Source organism: Peromyscus californicus, unplaced genomic scaffold, assembly GCF_007827085.1.
Source record: "Peromyscus californicus insignis strain IS unplaced genomic scaffold, ASM782708v3 Scaffold_1__1_contigs__length_55948999, whole genome shotgun sequence".
Classification (NCBI taxonomy): domain Eukaryota; kingdom Metazoa; phylum Chordata; class Mammalia; order Rodentia; family Cricetidae; genus Peromyscus; species Peromyscus californicus.
The window spans coordinates 50,230,409-50,256,455 of record NW_026294492.1 but is presented as its reverse complement, the minus strand read 5'-3'; the positions used below and the strand labels follow the sequence as shown (position 1 = coordinate 50,256,455).

The following is a 26,047-nucleotide window of genomic DNA, read 5'->3' as shown; positions in this document are numbered from 1 at the left end:
CATTGAGGGGTCCTACCCTGGTCAGGGGTGTTTCAGGAGTGAGGGAAAGGAGGGCAGGCCGTGGTCAGAACCTTAGAGGCCACCACCCAGAGCTGGGCATTCCCAGCTCTCTGGGCCACTGAGGGGCTGTGATGGGTAAGGGCTACTGGGCTAGGGACCCTAGGGACCCAGATCTGCAGGAAGCCGTTCACCCTTGTCAGTCAAAGCAGCTTTAGGTGCTGATGGGGGAGGTCCTGCCTCTGCCCCTGTCGCACATGCTCACCCCACCCCCTCATGCAGTGGAGCCGGTTTGTGGCACCAGGGGCCATCCCTGCCGTCATTAGGGTGGCATGTTCCTGTGCTCAGGCTGGGCATGGGACCTAAGAGCCCAATTGTGAAGGGTTGTAGAGAGGGCCCCAGAGCCAGAGGAAAACCCTGAAATTTACATTCTAGACAAATTAGTGTGAAGGAGAACAGACCCTGGAGAAAGGCTGAGGAGGAGAGGAGGCCGAGTCTAGAGAGGAGGCGGGAGCCAACCAGAAGGCCAGGGCCGGCGTAAGTGATCTCCCTCGAGTCCACAGCGTCCTGCCCATCCCGTGCCACCATCACCTGCTTCACCCCAGCCCTGCTCCTCCCTGGCCCTCCTCCCTGCCCACCCTGGACTACCTCAGTCCCCTCCGTTTCCCCTCCTGCCTGACCAGTGCCCTCCTCCAGGTCGCACCGGAGACGGAGCCAGCCCAAGAAGTCCAAGCCTGAAGACTCCAAGTCTCCTGGGGAGGCGGCGGCTGGGGTGGCTGGTCTGGATGAGGCTGGGGGCTGTTCCCGGGAGGAGGCCACACCTGAGGATGAGGATGAGGATGAGGAACTGCTGCCCTCGCAGAGCCACGAGGCCGGGCCATGCATGGAAGGTCAGTGCCTGCAGCGTGGGTTTGGGTCCCTTGGGCCCTGCTTTGTTGTCTTGCTCCTGCTGGCCTGGATGCACCATGGCCCAGGGTGCGCAGGCGCCTGTGCACATGGGACCTTGAGCTGCAATCTGGCACTGAGTGTCCCAGCCCTCCTTCCTGCACTCTGTGTGCCTCATTCCTGCCGCTGGCTTCCACTCAATTGCAGTCTTGCCCCCTGAGGTAGGGAAGGGCTTCCTTCTGTCGCCTTTCTGGCAGGGGTGAGAGGCCAGGGACCGGTGTGTATCAACACAGCCTCTCAGATTCCCACTGGCTGCTGGGGAGAGTTAGTTACAGAGACCTGTCCACAGCACGCCATGAAACGGTCTTCCAGCCCAGAAAGGCCAAACAAGGGAAAGCAGGGTGGTCACAATGTAATGTGACCACAGACTGATCCCTGGGGCTGCGGGCAGAGACTCAGGACCTGCAGGCACTGTGGATGAGCAAGGGCACTGGTGGACAGCAGCTCCCACCCAGCCAATAAGAACCAGTCAGAACCAGCTACACTGCAAATTACGGCTGACAGGAAGAAACTGATGGCCACAGATCCAGGGCCTCCAAGCTGGATGCCTGATCATGGTTGGGGTGAGGTGTGAGGTGCCTGCTGGCATGCGCAAGGCCTTGCTCTGCCCTGCACTGACAGTGATGGCAATAGCAAGCTATTGCAGAAGCAGGAGACGCCAGGAGGCTGCAGGAGTGGAGGCACTGTGACATTCCTGTGTCCTTCTGGATTGTCTGTGATTGTCACGGTCACATGTGGATCCTCAGGAGCTGAGGGCTGGAGTGATGCCTAGCCACAGATACATACAGAAGCCACAAGACGTAGGCAGTGTGCTGAGGGTCTAGCCTGGGCTCCCTGCTTCCACCTTCCACACTGCATATGAGCCCCTGTAGCCATGCAACTGGTTATGGGAACTTGGCACCTTAAAGTGTGTGTCCATTCCCTGTGGATCTAGTGCCAGGTGCGCCCCCCCCCCATTCCTGAGTATGATGTGAGGGAGGGTGGTCCCCTTGACTCACCTAGCAGAGTGGCATCCCCATCTCTTGGCTTCTCATCCTGCTTCCTCTGAGGATCCTGTGGTGACCTCAGAGTCCTTGGCTTCATCCTATCTAAGGAGTCCCTTCAGCTATGGGAGGTGACATGGCCCCGGCCCCAGGGCAGGGTGTGACTGTCTTGGGGGTCTTTCACTACCACTGACTGAAGGATTCTCCTTGACCTTAAGTCACCGTAAAGTAGAAGCAGTGTCTGTCCTGTGGTCGGCAACATTTTACTGTGGAACCCGTGGGTGGTGGTCAGCACGTCCGACTGGGCTCTGAAGCCTTGCTCCTCAGAGAGCAGAAAGAGGAACCACTAGGCAGGAGGTGGCTGGAGCAGATGGAGGTGACTGGGTCTCATCCATGACATCCCAGTAGTCAGTGGGGTGGCCACAAGAGACACAGCAGACCATGGCCATGTAGCTCAGCCTGCCATCGCTGTGGCCCTCCATCTGGGGATGGGCTGCCTCTAGTGTGGTGAGCAGGTACTTCTTACCTGGCGCCTGCCAGGGCATTCCAGCAGAGACTGGGGCCACCAAGGATGGTGACAGGAAGGCAGACGTGGCGTGTCTCCTGCTGGACAGGGACTCACATGGCACCTAGGATGTCCTCTCTGATAGGTGTGAAGAAAGAGGGTGCTGGGGCTTCCCAAGAGGCCCTCAGCCAGAGCTCTGTGCATCATGGGCACCCGCTGTCACCCTGCAAGGTCACACTCACCCATCAGTTCCAAGTTCTTAAGGTGGGGCACGCATGTGGGCCTTTGGGCCATGTCTCCTCATGTCCACAGACTGTGACTGACATTTGGTCAGAGTGTAACATCCAGGAGTGATTGAGCCCAAGGCTGGGAGGAATGCCAATCCCATGCCATTCTGTCACCAGGGAAACCTGCCTCATGCCCCCTCCTGTGAAGACACCAGACTACCCTCAGCACCAAATCATCGGTGTCTTTTGGTGACCTCTAAGATGTATTCTGGAGCATGATATGTCCCTTGAGGGGTCCAAATGTGCAGAGCAGGGACCCCAGGCTGTTGGCAGGGCAGGGTGGCCTATGGGGGTGACAGCTCATGTCCCCATATCCACACTATGTGATGAGACAGTGTGGCAAGGGTCTTCTGAATGGTCAAGAGGTCATCTCCCTGACCTGGTCAGTCAGGGACACAGGAAGGGTTGAATCAAATGCTCTTTGTGCATCTGCTATTCTGTCTTCTGTGTGGGGACAGCCACACCTCCGCCTCTTTCCCTGTGCAGTTGAGCCACATATCTGGAGGCCTGGCTGTCACCTGAGCGACTGGAAATGGTCACAGTGGCTACGGCACAGCAGGGCCTCTGCTGCTCTGAGGGCTGTGGTTGGGTGTGCCACAGGGAGCCAGCCTAACCTTCAGGATAGGGTTCTGGGCACTGTCCTCATGTCCCACAGCCTGTCTGAGTTGGTGGTGGCGGATGTTGGAATCCCCCAGCAACACAGCTGGACTTGATTCCATGATGGGTCAGAGCTGGCACAATGACCCTCAACAGGGCCGTGACGGGCCAATTCTGGCTCAGCCAAGCCAGGCGGCAGAACCACTTGTGCCCTCTAAGGGTGTCCAGCCTCAGGAGCTAGAGCAGAGTCCACACCTGTAGATAGATGTGTGGCCTACCTCAGCCTCCTGTGGCCTGTGACCCTGAACCAGACAGGCTGATAAACCCAGGCATGTTGGGGCATCTGGCCATAGCTCCCGGTCACCCCTGAAGGACTGTCCGCCAGACTTCCCACCCCAGCACTCACAGTGGGACCAGGCTGGGACCCTCAGTCCATCTCTCCTTGACCCCCAAGGCAGGTGTGTGGCCACTGATGTGGCCACTGAGGGTCTGTGGTGAGGCGATGAGCTTTGAGGGCCCCTTCTTGGGCTTCTCCTGCTAAGGGCTCCAGGCTCTCATGGCCATACAGAGCCTGGAGATGCTGAGCCATCCACAGCTGTTGTTGGTCATAAGAAGACCAGGGCAGGACCCTGTGGTCCAGGATTGGGGGCTGTGAAAGGGCCATGTTCACCATGGCACTCCACAGCAGCTAGCGTGCTCACAGGAGCAGATTCCTGAGGCCATACTCAGCATCCTTCCCTGAGTCCAAGAACCCCAGCACACCCTGTAGGGGTTCATCCTGGTCCTTGGTGACCACAACAGCTCCAGTATGGGAGTGAGTGGGGTCTGTTGTCCTTGGACTGGGGGACACCCCACCTGTTCCCATCCATGTTCCATTGCAGACTGGGGCTAAGTATCTTAGGGATTGGTGGTGTCATCCTTCTGATGCACTGGAGACCCAGCAAAGTGCGAGCTGTCATCCGGGTTAGTGAGCCTTGGCCTTGGAAGCTGTGAGGGTGTGACACACAAAGGTGGCCTACTCCAGATGGCTGACTCCAGTGTGCTTCCTTCCCATCCTCTCCCATCAGCAGCCTGGCTGGACAGGGCAGATGCCAGGTTCCCAGCCAAGGGTACCACTGTTACCCACAAGCCACTCAGCCCAAGGCTCCTAAAACACAAGTGGCACTCAGGCCACTCAGCAGGATATAGTCCCATAATACCCTTAGGTGACATCTTAACCCCTGGATGTCATGGTACAAGTGACCAGACCCTGATCATTCTGTCCCTGCCACCTGTCCCTGGTTAAGTGATGTGCTGTACAGCCATTGTGGCACCACACTAAAGTACCACCAAAGACATGTCCCATCGGCCCCTCTTCTTCATGTCCCCTTTAGGAGGCTACCACATGGGAGGTCCTCAGGCCTGTCTGCTGCTTCGTCCCTCTTTGGTAGTTCTGTGATCTGTTATCTACACTAACTGTACAAGTCTGCTCCTCCCCACACCTGCGCTGGCCTGCAGGAACCCACAGCTTGGGACAGCTGAGTGTCTTCACAGCCACTTCCTGAGAGCCCAGCTCCCCGTCCCAGACCTACTCCAAAAGGCTCCTGCTTTCTTCCTTCTTTTCTCTTCTTCTCCTCTCTCTCTCTCTCTCTCTCTCTCTCTCTCTCTCTCTCTCTCTCTCTCCTTCTTCCTTCCTTCCTTCCTTCCTTCCTTCCCTTTTCTTTCTGTCTTTTTTTTTTTTAAGACAGGATATTATGAGCCCAGGCTATCTAGCCCTTGTACACCTCCCCTATACCCTGAATGCTAGGATGGCAGGCTGCAGCTCTCCATCAGCTCAGGATTGTCGTTTTTTTTGTTTGTTTTGTTTTGTTTTTTCGAGACAGAGTTTCTCTGTAGCTTTGGAGCCTGTCCTGGAACTCACTCTGTAGACCAGGCTGGCCTCGAACTCACAGAATTCCTGTCTCTGCCTCCCGAGTGCTGGGATTAAAGGCGTGCGCCACCACCGCCCGGCTCAGGAATCTCTTTTAGTGCAGTGGCCCAGTGTTGGGCACTTTTGGAAGGTTGAACTTGCCCAAGCTTTGGGGATACTGAGTCCCCAGCCAGCTGTGATCTCCTTGCCACAGACCATAGTCACCTGCTCTGTCTGCTTCCGCTTGATTCTAAATGATGCTTTCTTTGCCCAGAGGATGGCAGAGGCAAGCCCCGGCCAACCAAGGCCCGGAGCAAGAAGAAGACCCCCAGCCCCATGTCACCCCTGTTGCCGCCTGCCCCACCAACCCTGTTACCCACTGAGGAGGGCCTGAGGCCACCACCCCCACCCAAGTCTCCGGTTCCAACCATGGGCCCCGTGGCCGCAGAGGGGGTTCCTCCACCAGCACCCCTCAATGTGGTACTGCCTCCTGGGACACCGAGTGAGGAAGCAGAGGTGCGGCCGAGGCCCATCATCCCCATGCTGTATGTGCTTCCCCGCACCAACCCCACTGATGGCGACAGGGAGCGCACTGCCCACCCACAGCTGGCACCCATGGAGCTGGGGCTGGAAGACGAAGGCCAGGCCCAAGCTGGCAGTGACCAGGTGGGTGATTAATGGCCACCAGGTGCATTTGTGGCTCTGCCCACAGCTATGTGTAGCATCTGGATGCCAGGGTAGCAACTGGAGTCAGTGTGTGTTGTGGATGACACTGGATGTGAGTGTGCGTGTGTGCACGCTGTGGATGACACTGGATGTGAGTGCGTGTGTGCACGCTGTGGGTGACACTGGATTGAGTGTGCGTGTGCACGCTGTGGATGACACTGGATGTGAGTGCGCGTGTGCACGCTGTGGGTGACACTGGATATGAGTGCGCGTGTGCACGCTGTGGGTGACAGGAGTGGACGTGAGTGTGCGTGTGCATGCTGTAGATGACACTGGATGTGAGTGCGCATGTGCACACTGTGGGTGACAGGAGTGGACGTGAGTGCGTGTGCACGCTGTGGGTGACAGGAGTGGACATGAATGTGCGTGCACGCTGTGGGTGACAGGAGTGGACGTGAGTGCGCATGTGCACGCTGTGGGTGACAGGAGTGGGCGTGAGTGCGTGTGTGCACACTGTGGGTGACAGGAGTGGATGTGAGTGCGTGTGCATGCTGTGGGTGACACTGGACATGAGTGTGTGTGTGCACACTATGGGTGACAGGAGTGGACGTGAGTGCGCGTGTGCACACTGTGGATGACAGGAGTGGATGTGAGTGCGCATGTGCACGCTGTGGGTGACAGGAGTGGATGTGAGTGCGTGTTTGCATGCTGTGGGTGACAGGAGTGGACGTGAGTGGACGTGCGCATGCTGTGGGTGACAGAAGTGGACGTGAGTGCGCTTGTGCACGCTGTGGGTGACAGGAGTGGAAGTGAGTGTGCGTGTGCACACTGTAGGTGACACTGGATGTGAGTGCATGTGCACGCTGTGGGTGATAGGAGTGGATGTGAGTGCGTGTGTGCACGCTGTGGGTGACACTGGACGTGAGTGCGTGTGTGCATGCTGTGGGTGACACTGGATGTGAGTGCGTGTGTGCACGCTGTAGGTGACAGGTTCCAGCATTCATAGTACTGTGTCTTTCAGGCACCACCCTCCTTCTCTAAGCTGAAGGTGGAAATCAAAAAAAGCCGTCGTCATCCCTTGGGTCGGCCACCGACACGGTCCCCACTGTCTGTGGTCAAACAGGAGACTTCGAGTGATGAAGGTGAGCAGGGCCGCCACCATGCTACTTCCCTCCACTGGCATGGGGCCCAGGCCAGCCCCTCCACAGGTGCCAGTGTCCACCCATCCAGTCCCTGAGTCAGGTCGTCCATACACTGTGGGAAACCCACCACAGAATTCTCTGCTCCGTCACATCTGCAGAGACCCAGCTGCCCACCTTCCCATACTTTTAACCACCCCAGTTTTTTGCTGCCTGCAGGGCCTCCACCACACCCCACCATCCAACCAGTCTCAAATGTCATGTGACCCAGTGAGGGCCAAGATCACAACCATCTCCAGCCGGGGGCCCTGGTACCATGGATAGTTCCACTCCCCATCCAAGCAATGGGCTGCAGCGTTCAGGGTCTCAGGGGGAGGATGGAGGGAGCCAGGGCCTGTGACAGGTGGCTGAGGCCTGGTGCTAGCACCTGTGCAGAGGGCGCAGTCTGCAGACAGTGATGACAGGATGCAGCGTGCAGACAGTGGTGACAGGACGCAGCGTGCAGACAGTGGTGACAGGATACAGCATGCAGACAGTGGTGACAGGACGCAGCGTGCAGACAGTGGTGACAGGACGCAGCGTGCAGACAGTGATGACAGAGGATGCAGCGTGCAGACAGTGATGACAGAGGATGCAGCGTGCAGACAGTGATGACAGAGGATGCAGCGTGCAGACAGTGGTGACAGGACGCAGCGTGCAGACAGTGGTGACAGGACGCAGCGTGCAGACAGTGGTGACAGGACGCAGCGTGCAGACAGTGGTGACAGAGGATGCAGCGTGCAGACAGTGGTGACAGGACGCAGCGTGCAGACAGTGGTGACAGAGGATGCAGCGTGCAGACAGTGGTGACAGAGGATGCAGCGTGCAGACAGTGGTGACAGAGGATGCAGCGTGCAGACAGTGGTGACAGAGGATGCAGCGTGCAGACAGTGGTGACAGGACGCAGCGTGCAGACAGTGGTGACAGGGCGCAGCATGCAGACAGTGGTGACAGAGGATGCAGCGTGCAGACAGTGGTGACAGAGGATGCAGCGTGCAGACAGTGGTGACAGAGGATGCAGCGTGCAGACAGTGGTGACAGGACGCAGCGTGCAGACAGTGGTGACAGGGCGCAGCATGCAGACAGTGATGACAGAGGATGCAGCGTGCAGACAGTGGTGACAGAGGATGCAGCATGCAGACAGTGGTGACAGGACGCAGCGTGCAGACAGTGGTGACAGGACGCAGTGTGCAGACAGTGGTGACAGGGCGCAGCATGCAGACAGTGATGACAGAGGATGCAGCGTGCAGACAGTGGTGATAGAGGACGCAGCGTGCAGACAGTGGTGACAGGGCACAGCATGCAGACAGTGATGACAGAGGATGCAGCGTGCAGACAGTGGTGATAGAGGACGCAGCGTGCAGACAGTGGTGACAGGACGCAGCGTGCAGACAGTGGTGACAGAGGATGCAGCGTGCAGACAGTGGTGACAGGACGCAGCGTGCAGACAGTGATGACAGAGGATGCAGCGTGCAGACAGTGGTGACAGAGGATGCAGCGTGCAGACAGTGGTGACAGAGGATGCAGCGTGCAGACAGTGATGACAGAGGATGCAGCGTGCAGACAGTGGTGATAGAGGACGCAGCGTGCAGACAGTGGTGACAGGACGCAGCGTGCAGACAGTGGTGACAGAGGATGCAGCGTGCAGACAGTGGTGACAGGACGCAGCGTGCAGACAGTGATGACAGAGGATGCAGCGTGCAGACAGTGGTGACAGGACGCAGCGTGCAGACAGTGGTGACAGAGGATGCAGCATGCAGACAGTGGTGACAGAGGATGCAGCGTGCAGACAGTGGTGACAGAGGATGCAGCGTGCAGACAGTGGTGACAGAGGATGCAGCGTGCAGACAGTGGTGACAGGATGCAGTGTGCAGACAGTGGTGACAGAGGGGCGCAGCGTGCAGGCTGTGGTTGGGGCCATGGTCATGGTCTGTGGCAACAGCTCCTCTGTCCCAGGGCTGCACCCTCAGTTCTGCACAGGAGCTTCATCAGTGCTTGCAGAACTAGGCATCTAGGGTTTGTCCCCCGATGTGTGGTACCAATGCTAGCTTAGGGTGTGGCTGTGGATGGATGGTGGGGGCTGGTGAGTGCAGGCGGCAGCCCCACGGGGACTCCCCACTGCTGGTTGAGCCTTGGGTGCAGAGGTGTCTGCTGGCTGCAGGGCAGGTGGAGCAGGCCTGTGTGCAGGTCCTGGTGGGTCTCCGCTCCTCCGTAAGCTGTTGGCGGAGTCCGAGAGCTGGCTGGCAGCTCTTCCACCCAGTGCCGTACTGTGCTCACAGGATGGTTCTAGAAGCACCCAGGACCCCAAAACCTCACCACAGGAGTGACAGGAATCTGGGGAACAGTTGAGACCAAGCCCCAGGCTCTTGCCTCCCAGCTGAGCTCTTCCCAGAAGGCACTCTGGGGAGTCGTGGGCTGGCAAAATTTCCCCAGCTCCATACTCTGAGTGTCTCTTGGCAGGCGGCAGGGTCCAAATACAGCACAGTCTTGGGGTCTCTGGTGCCCTTGGGCTGTGTGAGGCTTCCCCAGGCTGAGCAGGCTGGGTACTAGGTAGGGTGTCCCAGACTCTGAGGAGTTCCTAGGGCTGGAAGGTGTAAGGTGGTAAGAATGGAGTGGGTTCTGCCTGACACTCCCTCTGTCCTCTCGCGCACCTGGGGCCATGCTGCCGCACAGGTGGGCCAGGCTTCAGCAGCCTTGTGGCTGAGGCTCCCGGGCAGGTAGGCAGCACTGTGCCCAGCTTCACAGACAAGAGCCTGTGTCTGAGGGTGGCATGTTTGGTCCAGGCCTTAGGTTAAGCTCTGAGGAGACCCATGGATGGAAACCAGCCCCTCCCTCCATGCTCGGAATGCAATGCAGCCCACCAAGTACCAGCCAGGGCTGTGTAGACGGGGGCAGCAGTGGGGTGGGGCCGCCGTGGGGCCCTGTTTTCCAACTCAAGCCCCCCATCCATCACAGAAGCCTTCCTGTTCTCAGGAGAGGACGATGTGAGTGATCCCGAGGCCTTGAAGTCCCTGCTGTCGCTGCAGTGGAAGAACAGGGCAGCTAGTTTCCAAGCTGAGAGGAAGTTCAATGCGGCAGCTGCCCTCAGTGAGCCCTACTGCGCCATCTGTACCCTCTTCTACCCCTACAGCCAGGTGAGCTTGGCCTCCCCGTACTGATGCTGTAGCTGCTGTGTCACCTGTCCCCCTCAGTCCCACTGCAGCCCTAGCCCCAGGGAGAGCAGCTATGAACACCCCAGACTCTGAGGATAGGTGAGGGGGAGCTGCAGCAGGCCTCCTGTGGCCCTGAGCTGGTTATGGGACTCTCTGCGACCTCCTGATGGCTGTGCCTCTGCAGTCAGTACAGACAGAGCGAGAGGTCCCGGCCACTCCAGGGGACAGTACTGTCCAGCCACCCTCGAAAAGTGGCCAGAGGACACGGCCACTGATCCCTGAGATGTGCTTCACTTCGAGTGGGGAGAACACGGAGCCACTGCCTGCCAATTCCTATGTCGGCGAGGATGGTACCAGCCCACTCATTTCCTGTGCCCACTGCTGCCTGCAGGTCCACGCCAGTGAGTGTTCCACAGCATCTGGGTGTGAGGGGCTCTGGGGACAGGAGGGCACTTTCTGGACCCAGGGCATCTTGAGTTGGGGGAGGCACTGTTCAGGGTTCTGGACCAGGAGGCTACACTATACAGGTGTGGGGAGCTGCAGGTGTGGGGAGGGCTGCAGGTGTGGAGGGCTGCAGGTGTGGAGGGTGACAGATTTGGTCTTATCCAAGCACTCTGCTGTCTTCCAGGTTGCTATGGTGTCCGGCCTGAGCTGGCCAAGGAGGGCTGGACATGCTCCCGGTGTGCGGCCCATGCCTGGACTGCGGTAACTCACCTGTGCTGGGTGACACCTAAAGCCTGGGAGGTTCTAGGCCTCCATGGGCCAATGGTCTTGATCTTAGCTGTGCTGAGGCTGGGGCTTGATACTTGCTATCCCTAGGGTGTCCCTTGGGTGGGGCGGTGCACAGTGGAGGTGGCTGCACTTCACCCTGATGCTCTGTCCCCTAGGAATGCTGTCTGTGCAACCTCCGCGGGGGAGCGCTTCAGACGACCACGGAGCACAGGTGTGTACTCTGCCCTGCCCTGTGCGACCTCCTGTCTCCCTGCCCAGCTTCTCTGGAGGTTGGAGAGAGACAGGGTGTCACCGTTGTAGGGATAACGCCCGCGCTATCACCAACCGTTCACCATGTCCGAGCGAGGGGCTGTGGATTAAAAAATAAGGGACAAGAGACAGCGAGTCATTCGCCACGGCTGAATGCCGAGTGCCAGCCGAATGCCGTTTATTGAAAGAGGGAGGAAACCTTAAATACAGACTTACAGCACAATGGCGGATCCCCGGAGGGCAGAAGTTTGCTACCCAATGTTCTACATTCTTGCATCTAAGCTGTTTACACCAAATGCAGGATACAGGAACAAAGAACCTCCGGTAGAACGTTAGGTGAGAAGGAAACCGGCAGGGAATCTGAATAGGGAGGACATCTGGCTGAACAGCAAGCAAGGCGGCTGCCACTCACAGTGGGGGGCCAGGGCCCACAGGTCCCCCCTTTTTACTAAAAAATGAGCTTCTGACTTAGGTTGCGTGGGACGTCAGCAGGTCACCTTACCCGTCATAGAGACACCTGCCCAGGTCACACAAGTGCTCTGTCTTAGGTTGATGACCGCCCCCCAAGCATTACCCGTCTCTGAATACTCATTATCATACAGACTCAACCACGTGAGCTGTAGAGTGACTGCTGCCAAAGATCTCAAAGTGGCGCTGGGCTTGCAATCTGTGCGACACAGAAAAGACCAACAGAAGTCCTAATCCACCCATAGCCAGGAGGCTAAAGGCAACTGAGCCATTCCCTTCTTAAACGAGCCTTACTGCAAATTGGAGTCCTTGTAAGGTGGTATCCCATAAGCAAATAGAACTTGAGTTTTAATAATTTTTACAACTTTCAAAGCCAATGTAGAATTAAATTTATCATGCCCAATAAAATAAAAGATTAACTAACTGTGGTAGCTACTTTTGCTGCCAGGGTCTCCATTGTGCTAGCTGTAGAACCCAATTATGAAGTAGCCATCCCACAAGCAATAGCAGCAGTGGCCACCACTGCTATAACAGCAACAACGGCAACAGCGATGTCAGATTCTCTTCTGGAGCGTGTGAGCATCATCTGTGTCTAACTGCCATGGTCCACTGGCATGGACGCAGCTCCAGGAACACGAACCACCAAGGCCCATTTTTCTTGATCCCAGCACTACTTAGGCTGGCAGGTCTGCAAAAGAACAACTAAGAACCATAAAGAAAACAAAAACAAAAACAGCAAACAAGGAGCAGAACTAATGGTCTCATTAATGGCTACATTCAGGCTCACAAATTTAAGGTATCTTCAAAAAGGCTAGATGAATTTCAGGAGGCCAATAAATGTTGCACAGAGCCATTCCTGAAAAGTAGGTACTACACCAGCTTGAAGAGGGTTGCAAAATGTGAAAAGGCTTAGCTGGCATGTTACTGTTAACAAATAGAGGTCAGTGACCTTCAGAGTTATCCTTAATCTCCAAGGTGTGACACATTCTCAACATTTTTGAAAAAAGTTACCATACATTACCTTCTGAAGAATCCAACCACATGGCTACAGTTCCGAGGCTTATGTTAATGCTTGCCAAGGCTGGCTGTATTGGGCTCTCAATCCCCATTGGCATCAGAAGGGGAGAGTTTTTTACGAAGGCCCAATAGGTCTCTGCCATGTCGGGATTCAGCAGCAGCCACAGGGCGCACACAGCGCTCAGGAACCCAAAGAGGAACTTCATTGTCCTGTGGAAAGACACAAACAGATCCCCGGGCCCACACCAACACTGGATCGGGTCCCCTCCAAGTGCCAGTAGAAAGATCCTTCCATTGCACCAGAGGATGATTTGCAACAGGAGCCCTCCAGTGCTTATCTGCAGTGGATACTCCAGCAGAATCCACCGATAAAAAATTTAAAATATATAAAACAAGGGAAAGAATAGAATGTGGAGAGGAGAGATGAGCCCCTAGCTCCCCCCTTTTTACTTTAGCAATGATGGCAGTGTTCTACTATAGCCTGTCCTTGAGGGTTATAAGGAATACCAGTCTTATTAACAATAGAAAAGTCTTGGCAGAATTTTGAAAATCCCGTACTGCTGTAGGCGGGACCATTATCAGTCTTTATGCATTTTGGCACGCCCATGTAAGCAAAAGCATGAAGACAATGATTCTTAACATCCTTAACCTTTTCCCCTGAATGAGCAGAAGCAAAAATTAGAGAAGAATATGTATCAATAGACACATGGACATATTGTAGTTTTCCAAAGGAAGGCACGTGTGTGACGTCCATCTGCCACACATGATTAGGTAAAAGTCCTCGGGGATTAACTCCCAAATGAGGAACAGGTAAAAATTCAACAAATAGGACATGATTTAACTATCTGGATGGCTTGTTCCCGGGTTATGCCTGTATGATGACGAAGAGATCCAGCATTAAGATGATAACATTGATGCAACTGAGTAGCCTTATCAAAGGCAGAACAAACTAATGTAACAGCCATACGAGTAATGGCGTCAGCCCTCTGATTACCTTCACTTAGAGGTCCAGGCAATTGGGTGTGAGCTCTAATATGGCCCACATAAAGGTTATGTGAGCGGGACCATATTAGTCCTTGCACTTGCAATAAATATTCATGAATGGGAGAAATGGATGGTATGTAGGCTGCTGTCTCCAAAGGCATAACTGCATGTGCCACATATTGGCTATCAGTATAAATTTTTACACTCTCATCAGAAAACATCTGTAAAGCAAGCAACAGTGCCTGTACCTCTGCCATTTAGGCAGAAGTGCCCTGGACTTTCATTCTCTTTACTATGTTACCAGAAACTACCACAGCAAAATCACGTGAAGTGCCATCAGTAAATACTACACGGGCCTGAGGAATAGGAGTCATCTGTACTATCTTGGGAAATATAACAGGATGCAATTTAAAAAATTGACACACATCATTAGAGGGATAGTGAGTATCAAACTGACCCTGCATTGAGCATGTCAATACGGTCCAATCATTATCATTAGCTTGCAACCATGCTATTTGAGACTGGGTGTATGGGGTCACCACAATATCTGGCTCCTTACCAAAAGTTTGAACACTGATCTTGATTCCCTTAAATATAATCTGAGCAACAGCCTGTGGATAAGGAGTAATGGTTTTTGCTGGAGAAGCTGGGGAATGTACCCATAGAATAGGACCTGTTTGCCAAAACATTTTAGAAACAATCCCTGAAGTCAACCACAATTAAATGTCAATGTTTAGGAATTGCCACAGGGGCAGGCAAGCCAGGCTGTGTTGCTCCCATGAGAAGCATGGTTTTATTTACAGCTCTAAGATCCTGTAATAGCCTCCATTTTCCTAACTTCTTTTTAATAACAAATCTAGGTGAGTTCCAAGGTGAAGTGGAAGGAATGATATGTCCAGCATCTAACTGTTCCTTAACTAATGTATTCGCAGCCTCCAATTTTTCGTTAGTAAGGGGCCACTGTTCCACCCATACAGGGTCATCACTTTTCCAAGTGATTTTTATTGGTTGTATAATCGAAGGCTGCTGTGCAGTGACCCCTATGGAAAAGACCCTAATCCTCTTGTATCCCCCCAGGACCTCTAATTTTTCCTAAGCCTCTGCCTGGGCAGTAGCCCTGACTTTTTAGTATCTGTTGTACAGGCTGTGTAGTAAGCACTGCTCCCATACCATCTAACACATCTCGTCCCCACAAATTTACTGGAATGTCAGGTAGCACAAAGGGTTGAAAAGTTCCTGCATGACCTTTCTCATCCTTCCAATTTAAGAGTAGCCTGCTCCGCAATGGCGTCTGAGCTGTGCCGATACCTTGTAGGTTAGAGATGGAATTCTTAAGGGGCCAATTGGGATCTCAGGATTCTTGTGAAATTATAGATATATCCAGCACCAGAATCCAATTATCTTTCAATCTCAATCCCATATAATTTTGTTTTTAATTTAGGCTGTTTATCATTGATAACTGTTTGTCAAAACATCTTTTCTCCTGTACTTTCAAAACCTCCAGTTCTACATATAGGCACCATTTTGCCTTTAAAATATGAAAGCAATAATAATTGAGCAATTCTATCACCAGCTTCTATTTTTATGGTCCTTTTTACATATGCCAATTATAAAAGCATTAAATACAATCTCTATAGGATTTGAAGAGGTAACTTTAGGCAATACTCTGGAGTATTTTTATAAAATCTTAAAAAGAGTATCTTTTTTTTAAATATAGATTTCAAATAACACATTAGCACAAATAGCCAATTATTAACAATGTGGACCAAACAATTTACCTGTATTTTATTTACTAGAAAAATAATTTTGTGACCTCTTTATCAGTAAGAGATTATTATTTATGGGTTTATCTTAGCAACAACATTATTTAATAAGCTAACAACCCAATCCATTTCAGGTGTTATATTTCTATAAAATTAAACCAAGAATTTCTAGAAAGCAACTTAAATTGCAGAACCAAATTTTCAGTAATGATCAACAGACAAGAGCACACCTAATATATAGTTCAAAATTATGAATCTTGTTCCTTTAGTTTATCTACCATGAGAATCAAACATTCATCCAAACATTTATTAAGACAATCAAAAGAACAGAACATCCTTTATTCACACAGCATTGACTTAGCATTCAATGTCCTGACTGAAACCATTTTTCATCAGAAGTTAGGCCCATTTAAACTTTTAGGCACTAGTCCCTTCCCGGGCCTCTGCTCACTTGGCGGGAGCTGAAGCTGCGGCTTAGCTTTGGCTCCGCCCAGTGCTCAGGCTCTAGTGCCCGTGCCTGGGCTCCAGTGCTGGTGCCCGGCCGGGCCACGCTCCATCGCAGCTCCAACTCCCACCGGCGCTGTCTCTTGCATGCCTTTGTCCGCTGCTCCAGGCTATCTCATATACGCACGCGCCCCGCACACACAAACTCCTGTTTAAACTTCCTAGTCCCATGAAGGGACTACCTAACAATGAGTTATTCCCGCCATAAGGGAAAAACAGAAAAACATTTCCCATGAAGGGATCCTAAATATTGAATTATTCCCACTCCGAGGAAAAAATAAAAAACATTTGAACCAGAATAAGCAAACAGACAGCCAAACTTCTAACCTCTGGGCTCGCTTGCTGTTCAGCCAGCAACAATGAGGCCTACCTGCCGATTCTTTGTAGTTCAGATGCTGCACTGCAGAAAGAGCTCAGAGTTTCAGCTATCCTGAAAATTCTACAATTGGAAAAAGCCTTTTCTTCCTCCATTACCACTGGGAAGAGGCTTTTCTCTTTCCTCCATCCTTCCTCTACAGGGCCCCAATCTTTAGGCCTAGTTTCAAAAATTTTTCCCCTTTTTACCGGGAAAATCCTTTTTTCTTGATTAAAATTTTTTCTCCCTTTTCTAATGGGAAATTTCCTATCCTTCCCTCTTCTCTTTTGGGAAGATTTCCTTCTTTATTTAAAATCTTCAGCTGTCTTGCTCTATCTTAACTTCGGTGCCTTCCTGCTTCAACAGTCCAATCAACTGACTGTGAGCTAGCTGCACCCATTTCAATTCACCCTTATCTTTTCTTTTTTCTTTAAATTGCTGGCCAGCCTTACCTTTCGGGTGTCCATCAGCTCGTCCCTTCTTTCTCGGATCTCGGTAGGAACCTCCATTTGTAGGGATAACGCCCGCGCTATCACCAACCGTTCACCATGTCCGAGCGAGGGGCTGTGGATTAAAAAATAAGGGACAAGAGACAGCGAGTCATTCGCCACGGCTGAATGCCGAGTGCCAGCCGAATGCCGTTTATTGAAAGAGGGAGGAAACCTTAAATACAGACTTACAGCACAATGGCGGATCCCCGGAGGGCAGAAGTTTGCTACCCAATGTTCTACATTCTTGCATCTAAGCTGTTTACACCAAATGCAGGATACAGGAACAAAGAACCTCCGGTAGAACGTTAGGTGAGAAGGAAACCGGCAGGGAATCTGAATAGGGAGGACATCTGGCTGAACAGCAAGCAAGGCGGCTGCCACTCACAGTGGGGGGCCAGGGCCCACAACCGTGAGGGGAGCACTGTCCTGAATGCCCACAAGCCTCGCTGCCCGCCCCACCCCCCAGCCTGGCTGGCCCCTTGGAACTATCAGCAGTGCACTTGTGACCCTGCCCTGACCTCTCAGGTGGATTCACGTGATCTGCGCCATTGCAGTCCCCGAGGTACGGTTCCTGAATGTGATTGAGCGCAACCCTGTGGACGTCAGTGCCATCCCTGAGCAGCGGTGGAAACTGGTAGGTCCCCAAGGCTGTGGTCACCAACCGTAGTCCTGGGGTGGACTAAGAGACCCTAGGAAGACAGCCCCAGCCCAGCCTAGGACTGCCATTTCTCCAGGCCCAAAGCCCTGCAGCAGGGCGGGGAGCTCTGTGAGTATGCAGGGCACAGTCCCCCAGGTGCAGCCCGGCAGCGCTGGGCCAAGTATCCCAGCTTGCTCCAGACACTTGCAGGTACTGTTAGTGCCTGATCTCAGCGTGCTCGTGATGCATGAGAGCCATCCCTCCAGGCCATGCAGCCGCTGCAGCCTTCCCCACTGCCCAGCCTGCCCCTCCGTGGTGCTTCTTTCTCTGACTTGGGGAAGAGGAGCCTTGTCCTGTGCTGGGACTCCTAACACCCTCAGAGTGACATCCCAAGCTTCATCTTCCTCCACTGTGTCACACACTCAGCAGTGTGCCCTGTGTGTGTGCACACATATGTGGGCACCTGTGGAGCCAGAGGACAACCACAGGTGTGAGTCCTTGCCCTCCATCCTGCTTGAGGTGGGGTCTTTCCGTGTGGACGCCCAGCTACCTGGCTGCTCAGCTCCCACAGGTTCCCCAGCTCTGACTCCCATCATGCCATGGCAGCGCTGGGCATTAGACACTCCGAGTCCGGCTTTGCATGGGTTCTGATGATTCAGACCCGTGCCCTTAGAGTTGGACAGTGCTTTTCCACTGAGCCGTCTCTCCAGTCTCTTCCTTTCTTCCTTTCTGTACATGGCTGAGTGGCCGGGCTCACCTGCCCACCTCTGCATCTTAGAGCACCATGATACTGATGCTGGTGGCATCGTCAGACGCAGGATACATTCTTGTTTCTGCATGCATGCCACAAGCACACTGGGTTGTCACACTGTTCTGAAACTCTGAGGAACCCTTCCCGGTGTCTTCCATCCCCGCCCTCGGCATGCAGCCTTCCTCCACCGTCAGGGCGCAGGTCCACAGTGTATCCTGAGCCACTGCACAGCCCCTCTCCACCGTCTCGATGGTTCCCCTCGTGACCGCACACAGGGCACCTGCTTGGATCCACCTCCTTTGAAAACTGTTGGCCCCATGCTTGACCCATTTCCAGTTGGGTCACCGAGTATCTGATGAAGGCACTCCATGTTGGTACATGCTGAGGCTCCTGTGAACATTGCCTCTTCTGGCTCGTTAATGAACACACACACACCCCTCTGTAGCAGGATTGTGAGGGAGGTCAGAGGTCCAAGTTTGCTTGCCCACGTACAGTGTACCGCTGGAGTGGACTGCCATGGCCATCTGGAGAGCATCGGGGTCCCCAGGCCTGTCTTGTTGCAACCCCCCTCCCCACCGTCCTCTCCTGCCTCTGGGTGTGGGCTGAGTGGGGCCCAGATGCAGATGGCTACCTGAGGCCTGTGCCGCAGCCAGTGGCTGCCTAACTGTGTCCAAGGCATGGGCCAGGGCCTTCCTACATCTGGAAGTCAGGGGATAAGGGAATGGAGATGGCTCAGCTCAGACCTTGGGATAGCCTCTGCTCCAGGCACTTAACACCACACTAGTTGGGAAGGCAGCTGGCTTTGGTCAAGCTGGAGACCAGGCCCTCAGCTAGGGGCGTGGACAATGTCCTGTACTTGTTCTGCCTGCCTGGTTCATCTCTCCTGCTGCCAGGACACACTGAGTGGAGGGCTGCTGTGGAGCCCTGGAGGCACTGGGCTGGCTCACAGCCAGAGCCTGGGCTCCCCGGTAGCTGGTGACAGGGTCACAAGTCCAGGGGCCTGGCACCATATTCCAGCCCAAGTGTAGGCCACCTGAGCAGGCCCAGTGAATGGCCTCAGAGACCCCTTCAGAAGCAGGGGTTGAGAGCTGGGTGCCTTTTAATGAGAGCGTTATGGCTCAGGTGGATGGCATGCTGACTACAAATCCTTAATGTGGCCTCTGCATCCTCGGTCCTGACAATTTAAAACCCCGATGGCCCTGCACTAGGACACACACACACACACACACACGGACACACGGACACACACACAACTCTGGGCTACAGGGAGGAGGCCTGAGAAGAGGTGATTTGGGTTCAGATACCATCAAGCCCCAGATACCATCAAGCCCCAGTCCTGGCCTGTGGTTGTCCCCCTGACCCCCACCTGTTCTGGAAGGTTCCTCCCTGTCCTTGCTGGTAACCCTGTACCCCATCCTCTGCAGAAGTGTGTGTACTGCCGCAAGTGCATGAAGAAGGTGTCCGGCGCCTGCATCCAGTGTTCCTACGAGCACTGCTCCACGTCCTTCCACGTGACCTGCGCACATGCAGCTGGTGTCCTCATGGAGCCCGACGACTGGCCCTATGTAGTGTCCATCACCTGCCTCAAGCACAGAGCAGGTGGCGCTGGGGTGAGTGCTGAGGCCACATTCCCGGCTACACGAGGGGCCCCGCCCATGTGGGCTAGTCCTGCCCACCTGCCCTCATCCGCTTGGGCAAAACCCCGCCCACACATGCCATTGCCCCCCCTCCCCCCAGGGTCAGCTCCTGCGCGCTGTGTCCCTGGGCCAGGTCGTCATCACCAAGAACAGGACCGGGCTGTACTATCGCTGTCGTGTGATTGGCAGTACTGCGCAGACCTTCTACGAGGTCAACTTCGACGACGGCTCCTACAGCGACAACCTGTATCCAGAGAGCATCACTGTGAGGGGCATGGCAGGGAGGGGAGGGGTGGGGCGAGCCGGGCATCCGGGATGGGCGGGACCTCACCGTCTGCTTCCTGCAGAGCAGAGACTGCTTGCGGCTAGGCCCGCCTCCTGAGGGCGAGCTGGTGGAGCTGCGGTGGACAGACGGCAACCTGTATAGAGCCAGGTTCATCTCGGCGGCCACCAGCCTCATCTACCAGGTGAGCAGCCCCGCAGCGGCCTTCTGGCGACACTCAGCCTCTGCCAGCCTACCCCATGTCAGTGCTCACACAGGCTACCAGCGGCATGGAGGCCAGGGCTGGGGATGCGCCGCACCAGGGTGGGGCTTGGGGAGGAGCTGCCAGCCTGAACTGTGCAGCAACACCTGGTCTCAAGACAGCAGGAAGCACAGAGCCAAACAACAGGAGAACTGCAGCACAGCTGTGCTCCCACCTGGGCAGACGGGAGGGGCGGGTCGGCCCAGCCATCCCTTCCCAGGAGACAAGGCAGCTTGGGGACACACACCACACAGTGTGTGGCCAAGCAAGATTCTGGCACAAAGTGGGAGGCCAGCCAGGTTACCCCACCCTGGAGCCCAACAGCCAGGGGATGGGTGTATTCACTTGTCCATCACACTCCTCTCAAGATAGTTCCAGAAGCCTGTGTGAGCCCCTGGAGACAGCCTGGACTGAGGGCTGGAGCTGTTCAGAATGTTGGGGGCGTGGTACAGCCTGCCCTTTGGAGTATCACAGATGGGTGGCAGTGGGCACCTTCCAGAATTCCCCTCCTTCTGGGGAACCTGACTCTCAGTGTACGGCACTGTCAGAGCCACACTGTGCAGTGCAGCTGTTTCCCGGCAGGCCTCCTGTCCAGACTCACCCCTGCTCCAGTGTCCCCTCAAAGGCACCGGAAGAGCCTTGGTCTCCACCACTTGACTTCATCCAGCCAGGAGGCCAGGCTGAAACCCAGGCCACTGGTCACTTGGGCTCCTCACTGCTGTCACCAGAGAAGGTGGCCTGATGCCGGAGCACCCATGGTGTCCACCTCCCAGCCCAGCAGCCTGACCCATCCCTTGGGCATCACTTCTGGAGGAGGGGGTCTGTTTGGGGTGGCATGCCAAGCTGCCACTCTGAGTTGAGGAAAGCAGGTTCTGAGGACCCTGGGGATCCCCTTAAGTCTCCCGTCCAGGACCTGTGCCCTGCCCTCTGCATAGTCAGACCTGGCGTCTGGTCCTGGAGGCCACAGCGCTGCTGCCTAGGCGTGTCTCACCCATGTCAGCCATCTGCCACCCAGGGCCTGCTCAGGACCTTGGCAGCCCCGGGCTTGGCCAGCTGTCCACAGGGCTCTGTGACCCCAGGATGCCTGAGTCTTTTCCACCTCTGGGCTCTTGGTGGGTATGGGGCCAGCACCCTATGGCCCTCCCCATGCTGACTCCCCATGTTGCTGCAGGTGGAGTTTGAGGACGGGTCTCAGCTGACGGTGAAGCATGGGGACATCTTCACCCTGGAAGAGGAGCTGCCCAAGAGGGTGCGGTCCCGGCTGGTGAGTGTCCTGGGCACCTCCCTCTGGGGCGTGGAAGATGCAGTCCCAGACAGGCTGCCCCCTCCTCCTTGACCATAAGTAACACCCCAGCACTGACCACAGTCATCAGGGCTCACGACTCTGGACTCTGCTCAGCCAGGGGACAGGTGTCTGCTTTGCAGAGTCTGCAGATCTAGGGACAGGTGGGGACCACACCTTGGGTGTGAGTCAGGGTGCAGTGGCAAGCGTGGTCCTGAGGGGCTTTGCCAGGGCGACAGCCTGACCCATCTCATCTCTGTAGTTTTGTTTTTGTTTTTTTTTAATAGCTCTTTGGGGACTCTCCACCCAGCTCCCAAATAAATACATGGAGACTTATTCTTTCTTACAAATGCCTGGCCTTAGCTTGGCTTGTTTCTAGCCACCTTTTCTAGCTTAAATTATCTCGTTTCTCTTTACGTTTTGCCTTTGGGCTTTTTACCTTTCCTTATTCTATATATCTTTCTTTCCGTCTTACTCCGTGGCTGGTTGTGTGGCTGGGTGGCTGTGTGGCTGGTTGTGTGGCTGGGTGGCTGGGTGACTGTGTGGCCGGGTGGCTGTGTGGCTGGGTGGCTGGCTCCTGGCGTCCTCCTCTCCTCCTTTTCTTGCTCCTCTCTTAAGCCTAGATTTCTTCTATTTATTCTCTCTGCCTGGCAGCCCCACCTAGTTCTCCCCCTGCCTAGCTGTTGGCCATTCAGCTCTGAAATAGAAAAATCAGGTGTTTTAGGCAAGCAAAGTAACAAAGCTTTACTGAATTAAATGTAATGTAAAAGAGTGGAACCCACCTTAAACTAACCTCCACAACGTATCTCTGATGTCTGTAGTCACTGGGCACTGGCATACCACAGGAGCCCAACTTCTCTGGAGAGGATGTGAAGGCTGCTAAGCGCCCACGGGTGGCCACCATGCTGGCCACCACCACGGAGGACACAGGGCACAGCCCAGAATACCTGGCCTTCGTGGAGAGCCTGCTGCAGGCACAGGGCCGACCTGGGGCACCCTTCTAGATGCTGCCCACTCCTGTCCCCACTGCGGGACCTACCTGGGCAACAGGACCAGCAGGATCCAACATGGCCGGACTCAGGGAGAGGGGCCAGTGTCCCTGGACTGCAGCGATTCCGTGGGACCCGGCCTGGCTGTGCTTTTCTCCTAAAGGTGCTACGGAGCATCCCAGAGCCTCCTGTGACTGACGCCAGCCAAGGACGCTGGGGCACAGCCCCAGCTGTTCTCTAGATTTGTGGCTTTAAAAACTGACAGCGGAAACGCTCGTTCTCCTCGCAACCAAGATGCGAGGAGATAAAAGCTTCGTCCTTGTTTGCTGCCTGCAGATGTCATTTGTCTACTGAGCAGGTGGAGAGGTACTTTTGTACAGGTGTCGCCCTGGAGGACGACAGCCCAGTGCACAGTGACCTCTGTGGTGGCTGCTTGTGGTGTCTTCTGCTTCCTGCTGGGGGAGGTGGGCCCTGCAGGAGCATGAGTCCCTTCCCCGTCCTGCCCCCCCCTCCCCGCCCCCGCCATGCAGAGTCCACCTCACTCTGCCTCCACTGCCTGGGATGGCAGGTGTCCCCAGGGGTGAGCCAGGCTTCCAAGGTGACTGAGTCGCACGGCTGTAGCCTGGGGTTCCGTGAGCCTTCACCCTTGACGGAGCCTCCGTGGCTGAGGGCCGGGGAAGCAGGTGCCACCTTCCCTTGCAGCGCGAGTCAAGAGACAGGGACCCAGACTGCACTGGTGGCGCTGCCTGTGGGTTAGCGCTGTCTCTAGAGGCCACTGCCACCCTAGCGCCTCAGTCCATCCCCAGGATGGACAGCTCATCTGTAAGTGACAAAGGACAGCACAGACAGGCCTGGCCTGGGACCTGCTGGACACTTGGAGGGACCGGGCCTCTCCTGAGTGCCCAGTGGCCGCCATGTCATGTATACTTTGAAATTCTATTTATATTGTAAAGAAAATAAAAAGGGCCCAACCTTGGGCCTGGAGGAAGAGGCTGGGCCCCAGAGGTCTCGGGCTGCATCCCGTGTGGGCTCTGCAGTGGCTGCAGAAGGCCCTGCACACACTCCTCACAGAGACGCCTGGGTTTTACTTTGTGCAAAAAAAAACCCAACAAAACAACAAAACCTCGCCCCCCCCTTTTCTCCCCACCCCAAATGAAGGATGTCGTATTTTTGCCTCAGTCTCAGGCCTCTAGTTCAGTATCAGTTAAAGCCCTTGAGCACCTCCTATTCCCTCCTGGCCATGGCTGTGTCCTCATTTCTGACCAGGGCCAGATGGGCTCAGGATGGAGGTCTCCTTAGCCAGGATGATGGGAACAGCGTGTCCTGGTCTGGGTATAGGGGCTGCCAGGAGGTGGGACACCATCCGCAAGACATCTCCATCTTACCCCCGTGGCACGGGGCTGAGTCAGTGTGTCCCCACAGGATGCCAGGGTTCTCTGACTCCCCTTGCTTGTCAGTAGCCCGGCTGCCGGCTGCCGGCTGCCTCCCATGCTAGCTAGGGCCACAGATGAGCAAAGGTCCTGGGGTCGAGCAGAGGGAGCCCAGCAAGAGTCACAGAGGGAGGAGTGGTGCAGGGTGGGCCTGCTGGTGGGCTGCAAGGGAGACTTGGGTTTGACCCAAGGGAGGAGGAGGGCCAGAGCCATGGAGGGCTGTGGGTAGAAGCCTAGGGGATACTCACAAAGGGATGTCAGTGGCAGGCAGCCAGGTGGGGCAGATGACCCTTGTTTTCCATTCCTCTTTGAAACATAAAAGACTTTGGGACAGGCAAAAGCTCTGGGGAGGAAAGGGGAGGCAGCCTTGGAGGGGACATGGCCAGGATCCTGTGGAGGTAGGGTGCTGTTCCAGGAGGGGACATCTAACTAGCTCTGACCCTGGCTGGCACATCCTACTGAGCTCAGACTGTGGCCTGCAGCCCTGGGCCAAGTCTGGCCCTAGACCTGTTTTTTTGTCAATAAAGTTTTATTTGCACATGGGCCACTGTGATACTTATTTGCATGTGGCAGCCGTTGGCCCTACCTCAGATTGCTGTGTGATTGCCTGGCCTGGAAAGCTGAACCTAGATTGGACCTGAGCTACCGGCTGCACAGCCCGTGCCCTGGCAGCCATCTCTTCCTGCAGCAGCGGGGATGCCCAGGAACACTGAGTCAGTAGCTGCCTTCTTCAGTCAAAGCCCACCCGGCCCTGCCTACCCCTGCCCCTGCCCCTGCCCCTGCCCCTGCCCCTGGCACTCATAGGCTCTCGGGTTTGGAGAGCACTTGATTCCTGCATGAACCTGGAAGCTCAGGGTGGAGAGAAGGTATGGCCTCCATCCTTGTCCCGCCAGTGGGCTCCACAGATGAGTGCAGCCCTGGCTCCTAACCCCAGTGGTCGGTCACAGCTCACAGCCTCCTGGACAACCTTAAAAAGCCATGTCCTCTTCTCCCTCATCAGACATCCCCACACTGCTCTTCATCCCTCTGAAAAGCTGGCCATTCAGCCGCCCAGGCCTGTGGAGAACCATTCTGACGACCTGAGTCACAGACCCCAGGGACGTCACCAAAGCAGGCACAAGGGGGACTGCCTCAGGGCCCTGGCAGCCGAGCAGTGACGTTGTGGCTGCAGAGGGCTCCTGTCATGACAGATGGCCCCCACTGCTGACAGCTGAGCAGAGTGGAGAACTCATGTCCATTTTGTCCCCACACAACCCAGCTTTATCCTCAAGAAACGGAACCCAAGCTTTGGCTGCTTGGATGAGTCCTGAGCGTCCACGTTGGCAGCCAGATACATCCCTGTTGCTACTTCTTCATTTTCTGGGGCTGCTGGGAGTTGGGGCTACAAAGTAGGGACTTGGGTGATAGGTGGAAGCTTGAAGACCAAGCCGAGGGCCCACAGGGCTATGCCCAACCCAAGGCTCCATGGTCCCAGCCTACAGGAATCCTGAGTCTCTTGGCTTGGGACATGATTGCTCTAGCTCCTATCGCAGTGTCATCGTCAAAGTTTCTATTGCTGTGATCAAACACCAGAGCCAAAGCAACTTGGGGGAGGGAAGGGTTAATTCATCTCACTCTTCCACATTGCTGTTCATAATCCAGGAACTCAAGCAGGACAGGATCCTGGAGGCAGGAGCTGATGCAGAGGCCATGGAGTGTGCTGCTTACTGGCTTGCTCCCTATGGATTGCTCAGCCTGCTTTCTTATAGAACCCAGAACCAGCAGCTCAGGGATGGCACCACCCACAATGGACTGGGCCTTCCCCATTGATCACTAATTGAGAAAATGCCCTACAGCCCGATCTTATGGAGGCATTTTCTCAATTTAGGATCCTTGACATGGAATGAGTCAGGACACTGGTCTTTTCATAGCTTTGTTTTTTGATCTGTCTCCCCAGGGGTCTCTCATATAGACTCTTGTCATAGGTCTGAGATCCTTTCAAACAAACCGGCCCAGCCCCTCAGCCCAACAGCACCCTCAGCAAACACACCTTCTCC

At 55.0% G+C, this 26,047-nt stretch overlaps 1 protein-coding gene and 1 long non-coding RNA gene across 6 annotated transcripts in view; one reads left to right on the top strand and one right to left on the bottom strand.

The window, feature by feature from the left end:
• The window catches only part of Kdm4b (lysine demethylase 4B), a 98,247-nt gene extending 73,693 nt beyond the window's left edge, over nucleotides 1-24,554 (top strand). For 3 of the 5 annotated variants that reach the window (XM_052746868.1, XM_052746869.1, XM_052746870.1), the window contains 14 exons: nucleotides 433-534; nucleotides 694-887; nucleotides 5,477-5,868; nucleotides 6,890-7,010; nucleotides 10,002-10,180; nucleotides 10,383-10,599; nucleotides 10,827-10,903; nucleotides 11,086-11,141; nucleotides 17,287-17,395; nucleotides 19,574-19,759; nucleotides 19,887-20,051; nucleotides 20,134-20,253; nucleotides 21,482-21,574; nucleotides 22,414-24,554. In XM_052746868.1, the coding sequence (XP_052602828.1) occupies nucleotides 433-534; nucleotides 694-887; nucleotides 5,477-5,868; nucleotides 6,890-7,010; nucleotides 10,002-10,180; nucleotides 10,383-10,599; nucleotides 10,827-10,903; nucleotides 11,086-11,141; nucleotides 17,287-17,395; nucleotides 19,574-19,759; nucleotides 19,887-20,051; nucleotides 20,134-20,253; nucleotides 21,482-21,574; nucleotides 22,414-22,596 (2,194 nt within the window). In that variant the 3' untranslated portion in view covers nucleotides 22,597-24,554. The remainder of the gene's footprint in view (nucleotides 1-432; nucleotides 535-693; nucleotides 888-5,476; nucleotides 5,869-6,889; nucleotides 7,011-10,001; nucleotides 10,181-10,382; nucleotides 10,600-10,826; nucleotides 10,904-11,085; nucleotides 11,142-17,286; nucleotides 17,396-19,573; nucleotides 19,760-19,886; nucleotides 20,052-20,133; nucleotides 20,254-21,481; nucleotides 21,575-22,413) is intronic. The other 2 variants (XM_052746871.1, XM_052746872.1) reach the window with 2 other exon arrangements.
• On the bottom strand, nucleotides 11,316-17,280 carry LOC128115800 (uncharacterized). The gene is made up of 2 exons (XR_008220293.1): nucleotides 16,723-17,280; nucleotides 11,316-12,874 (listed from the first exon to the last, which is right to left on the bottom strand). It is a non-coding gene; the product is annotated as an uncharacterized LOC128115800 (long non-coding RNA).
• Nucleotides 24,555-26,047: the final 1,493 nt, after the last annotated feature.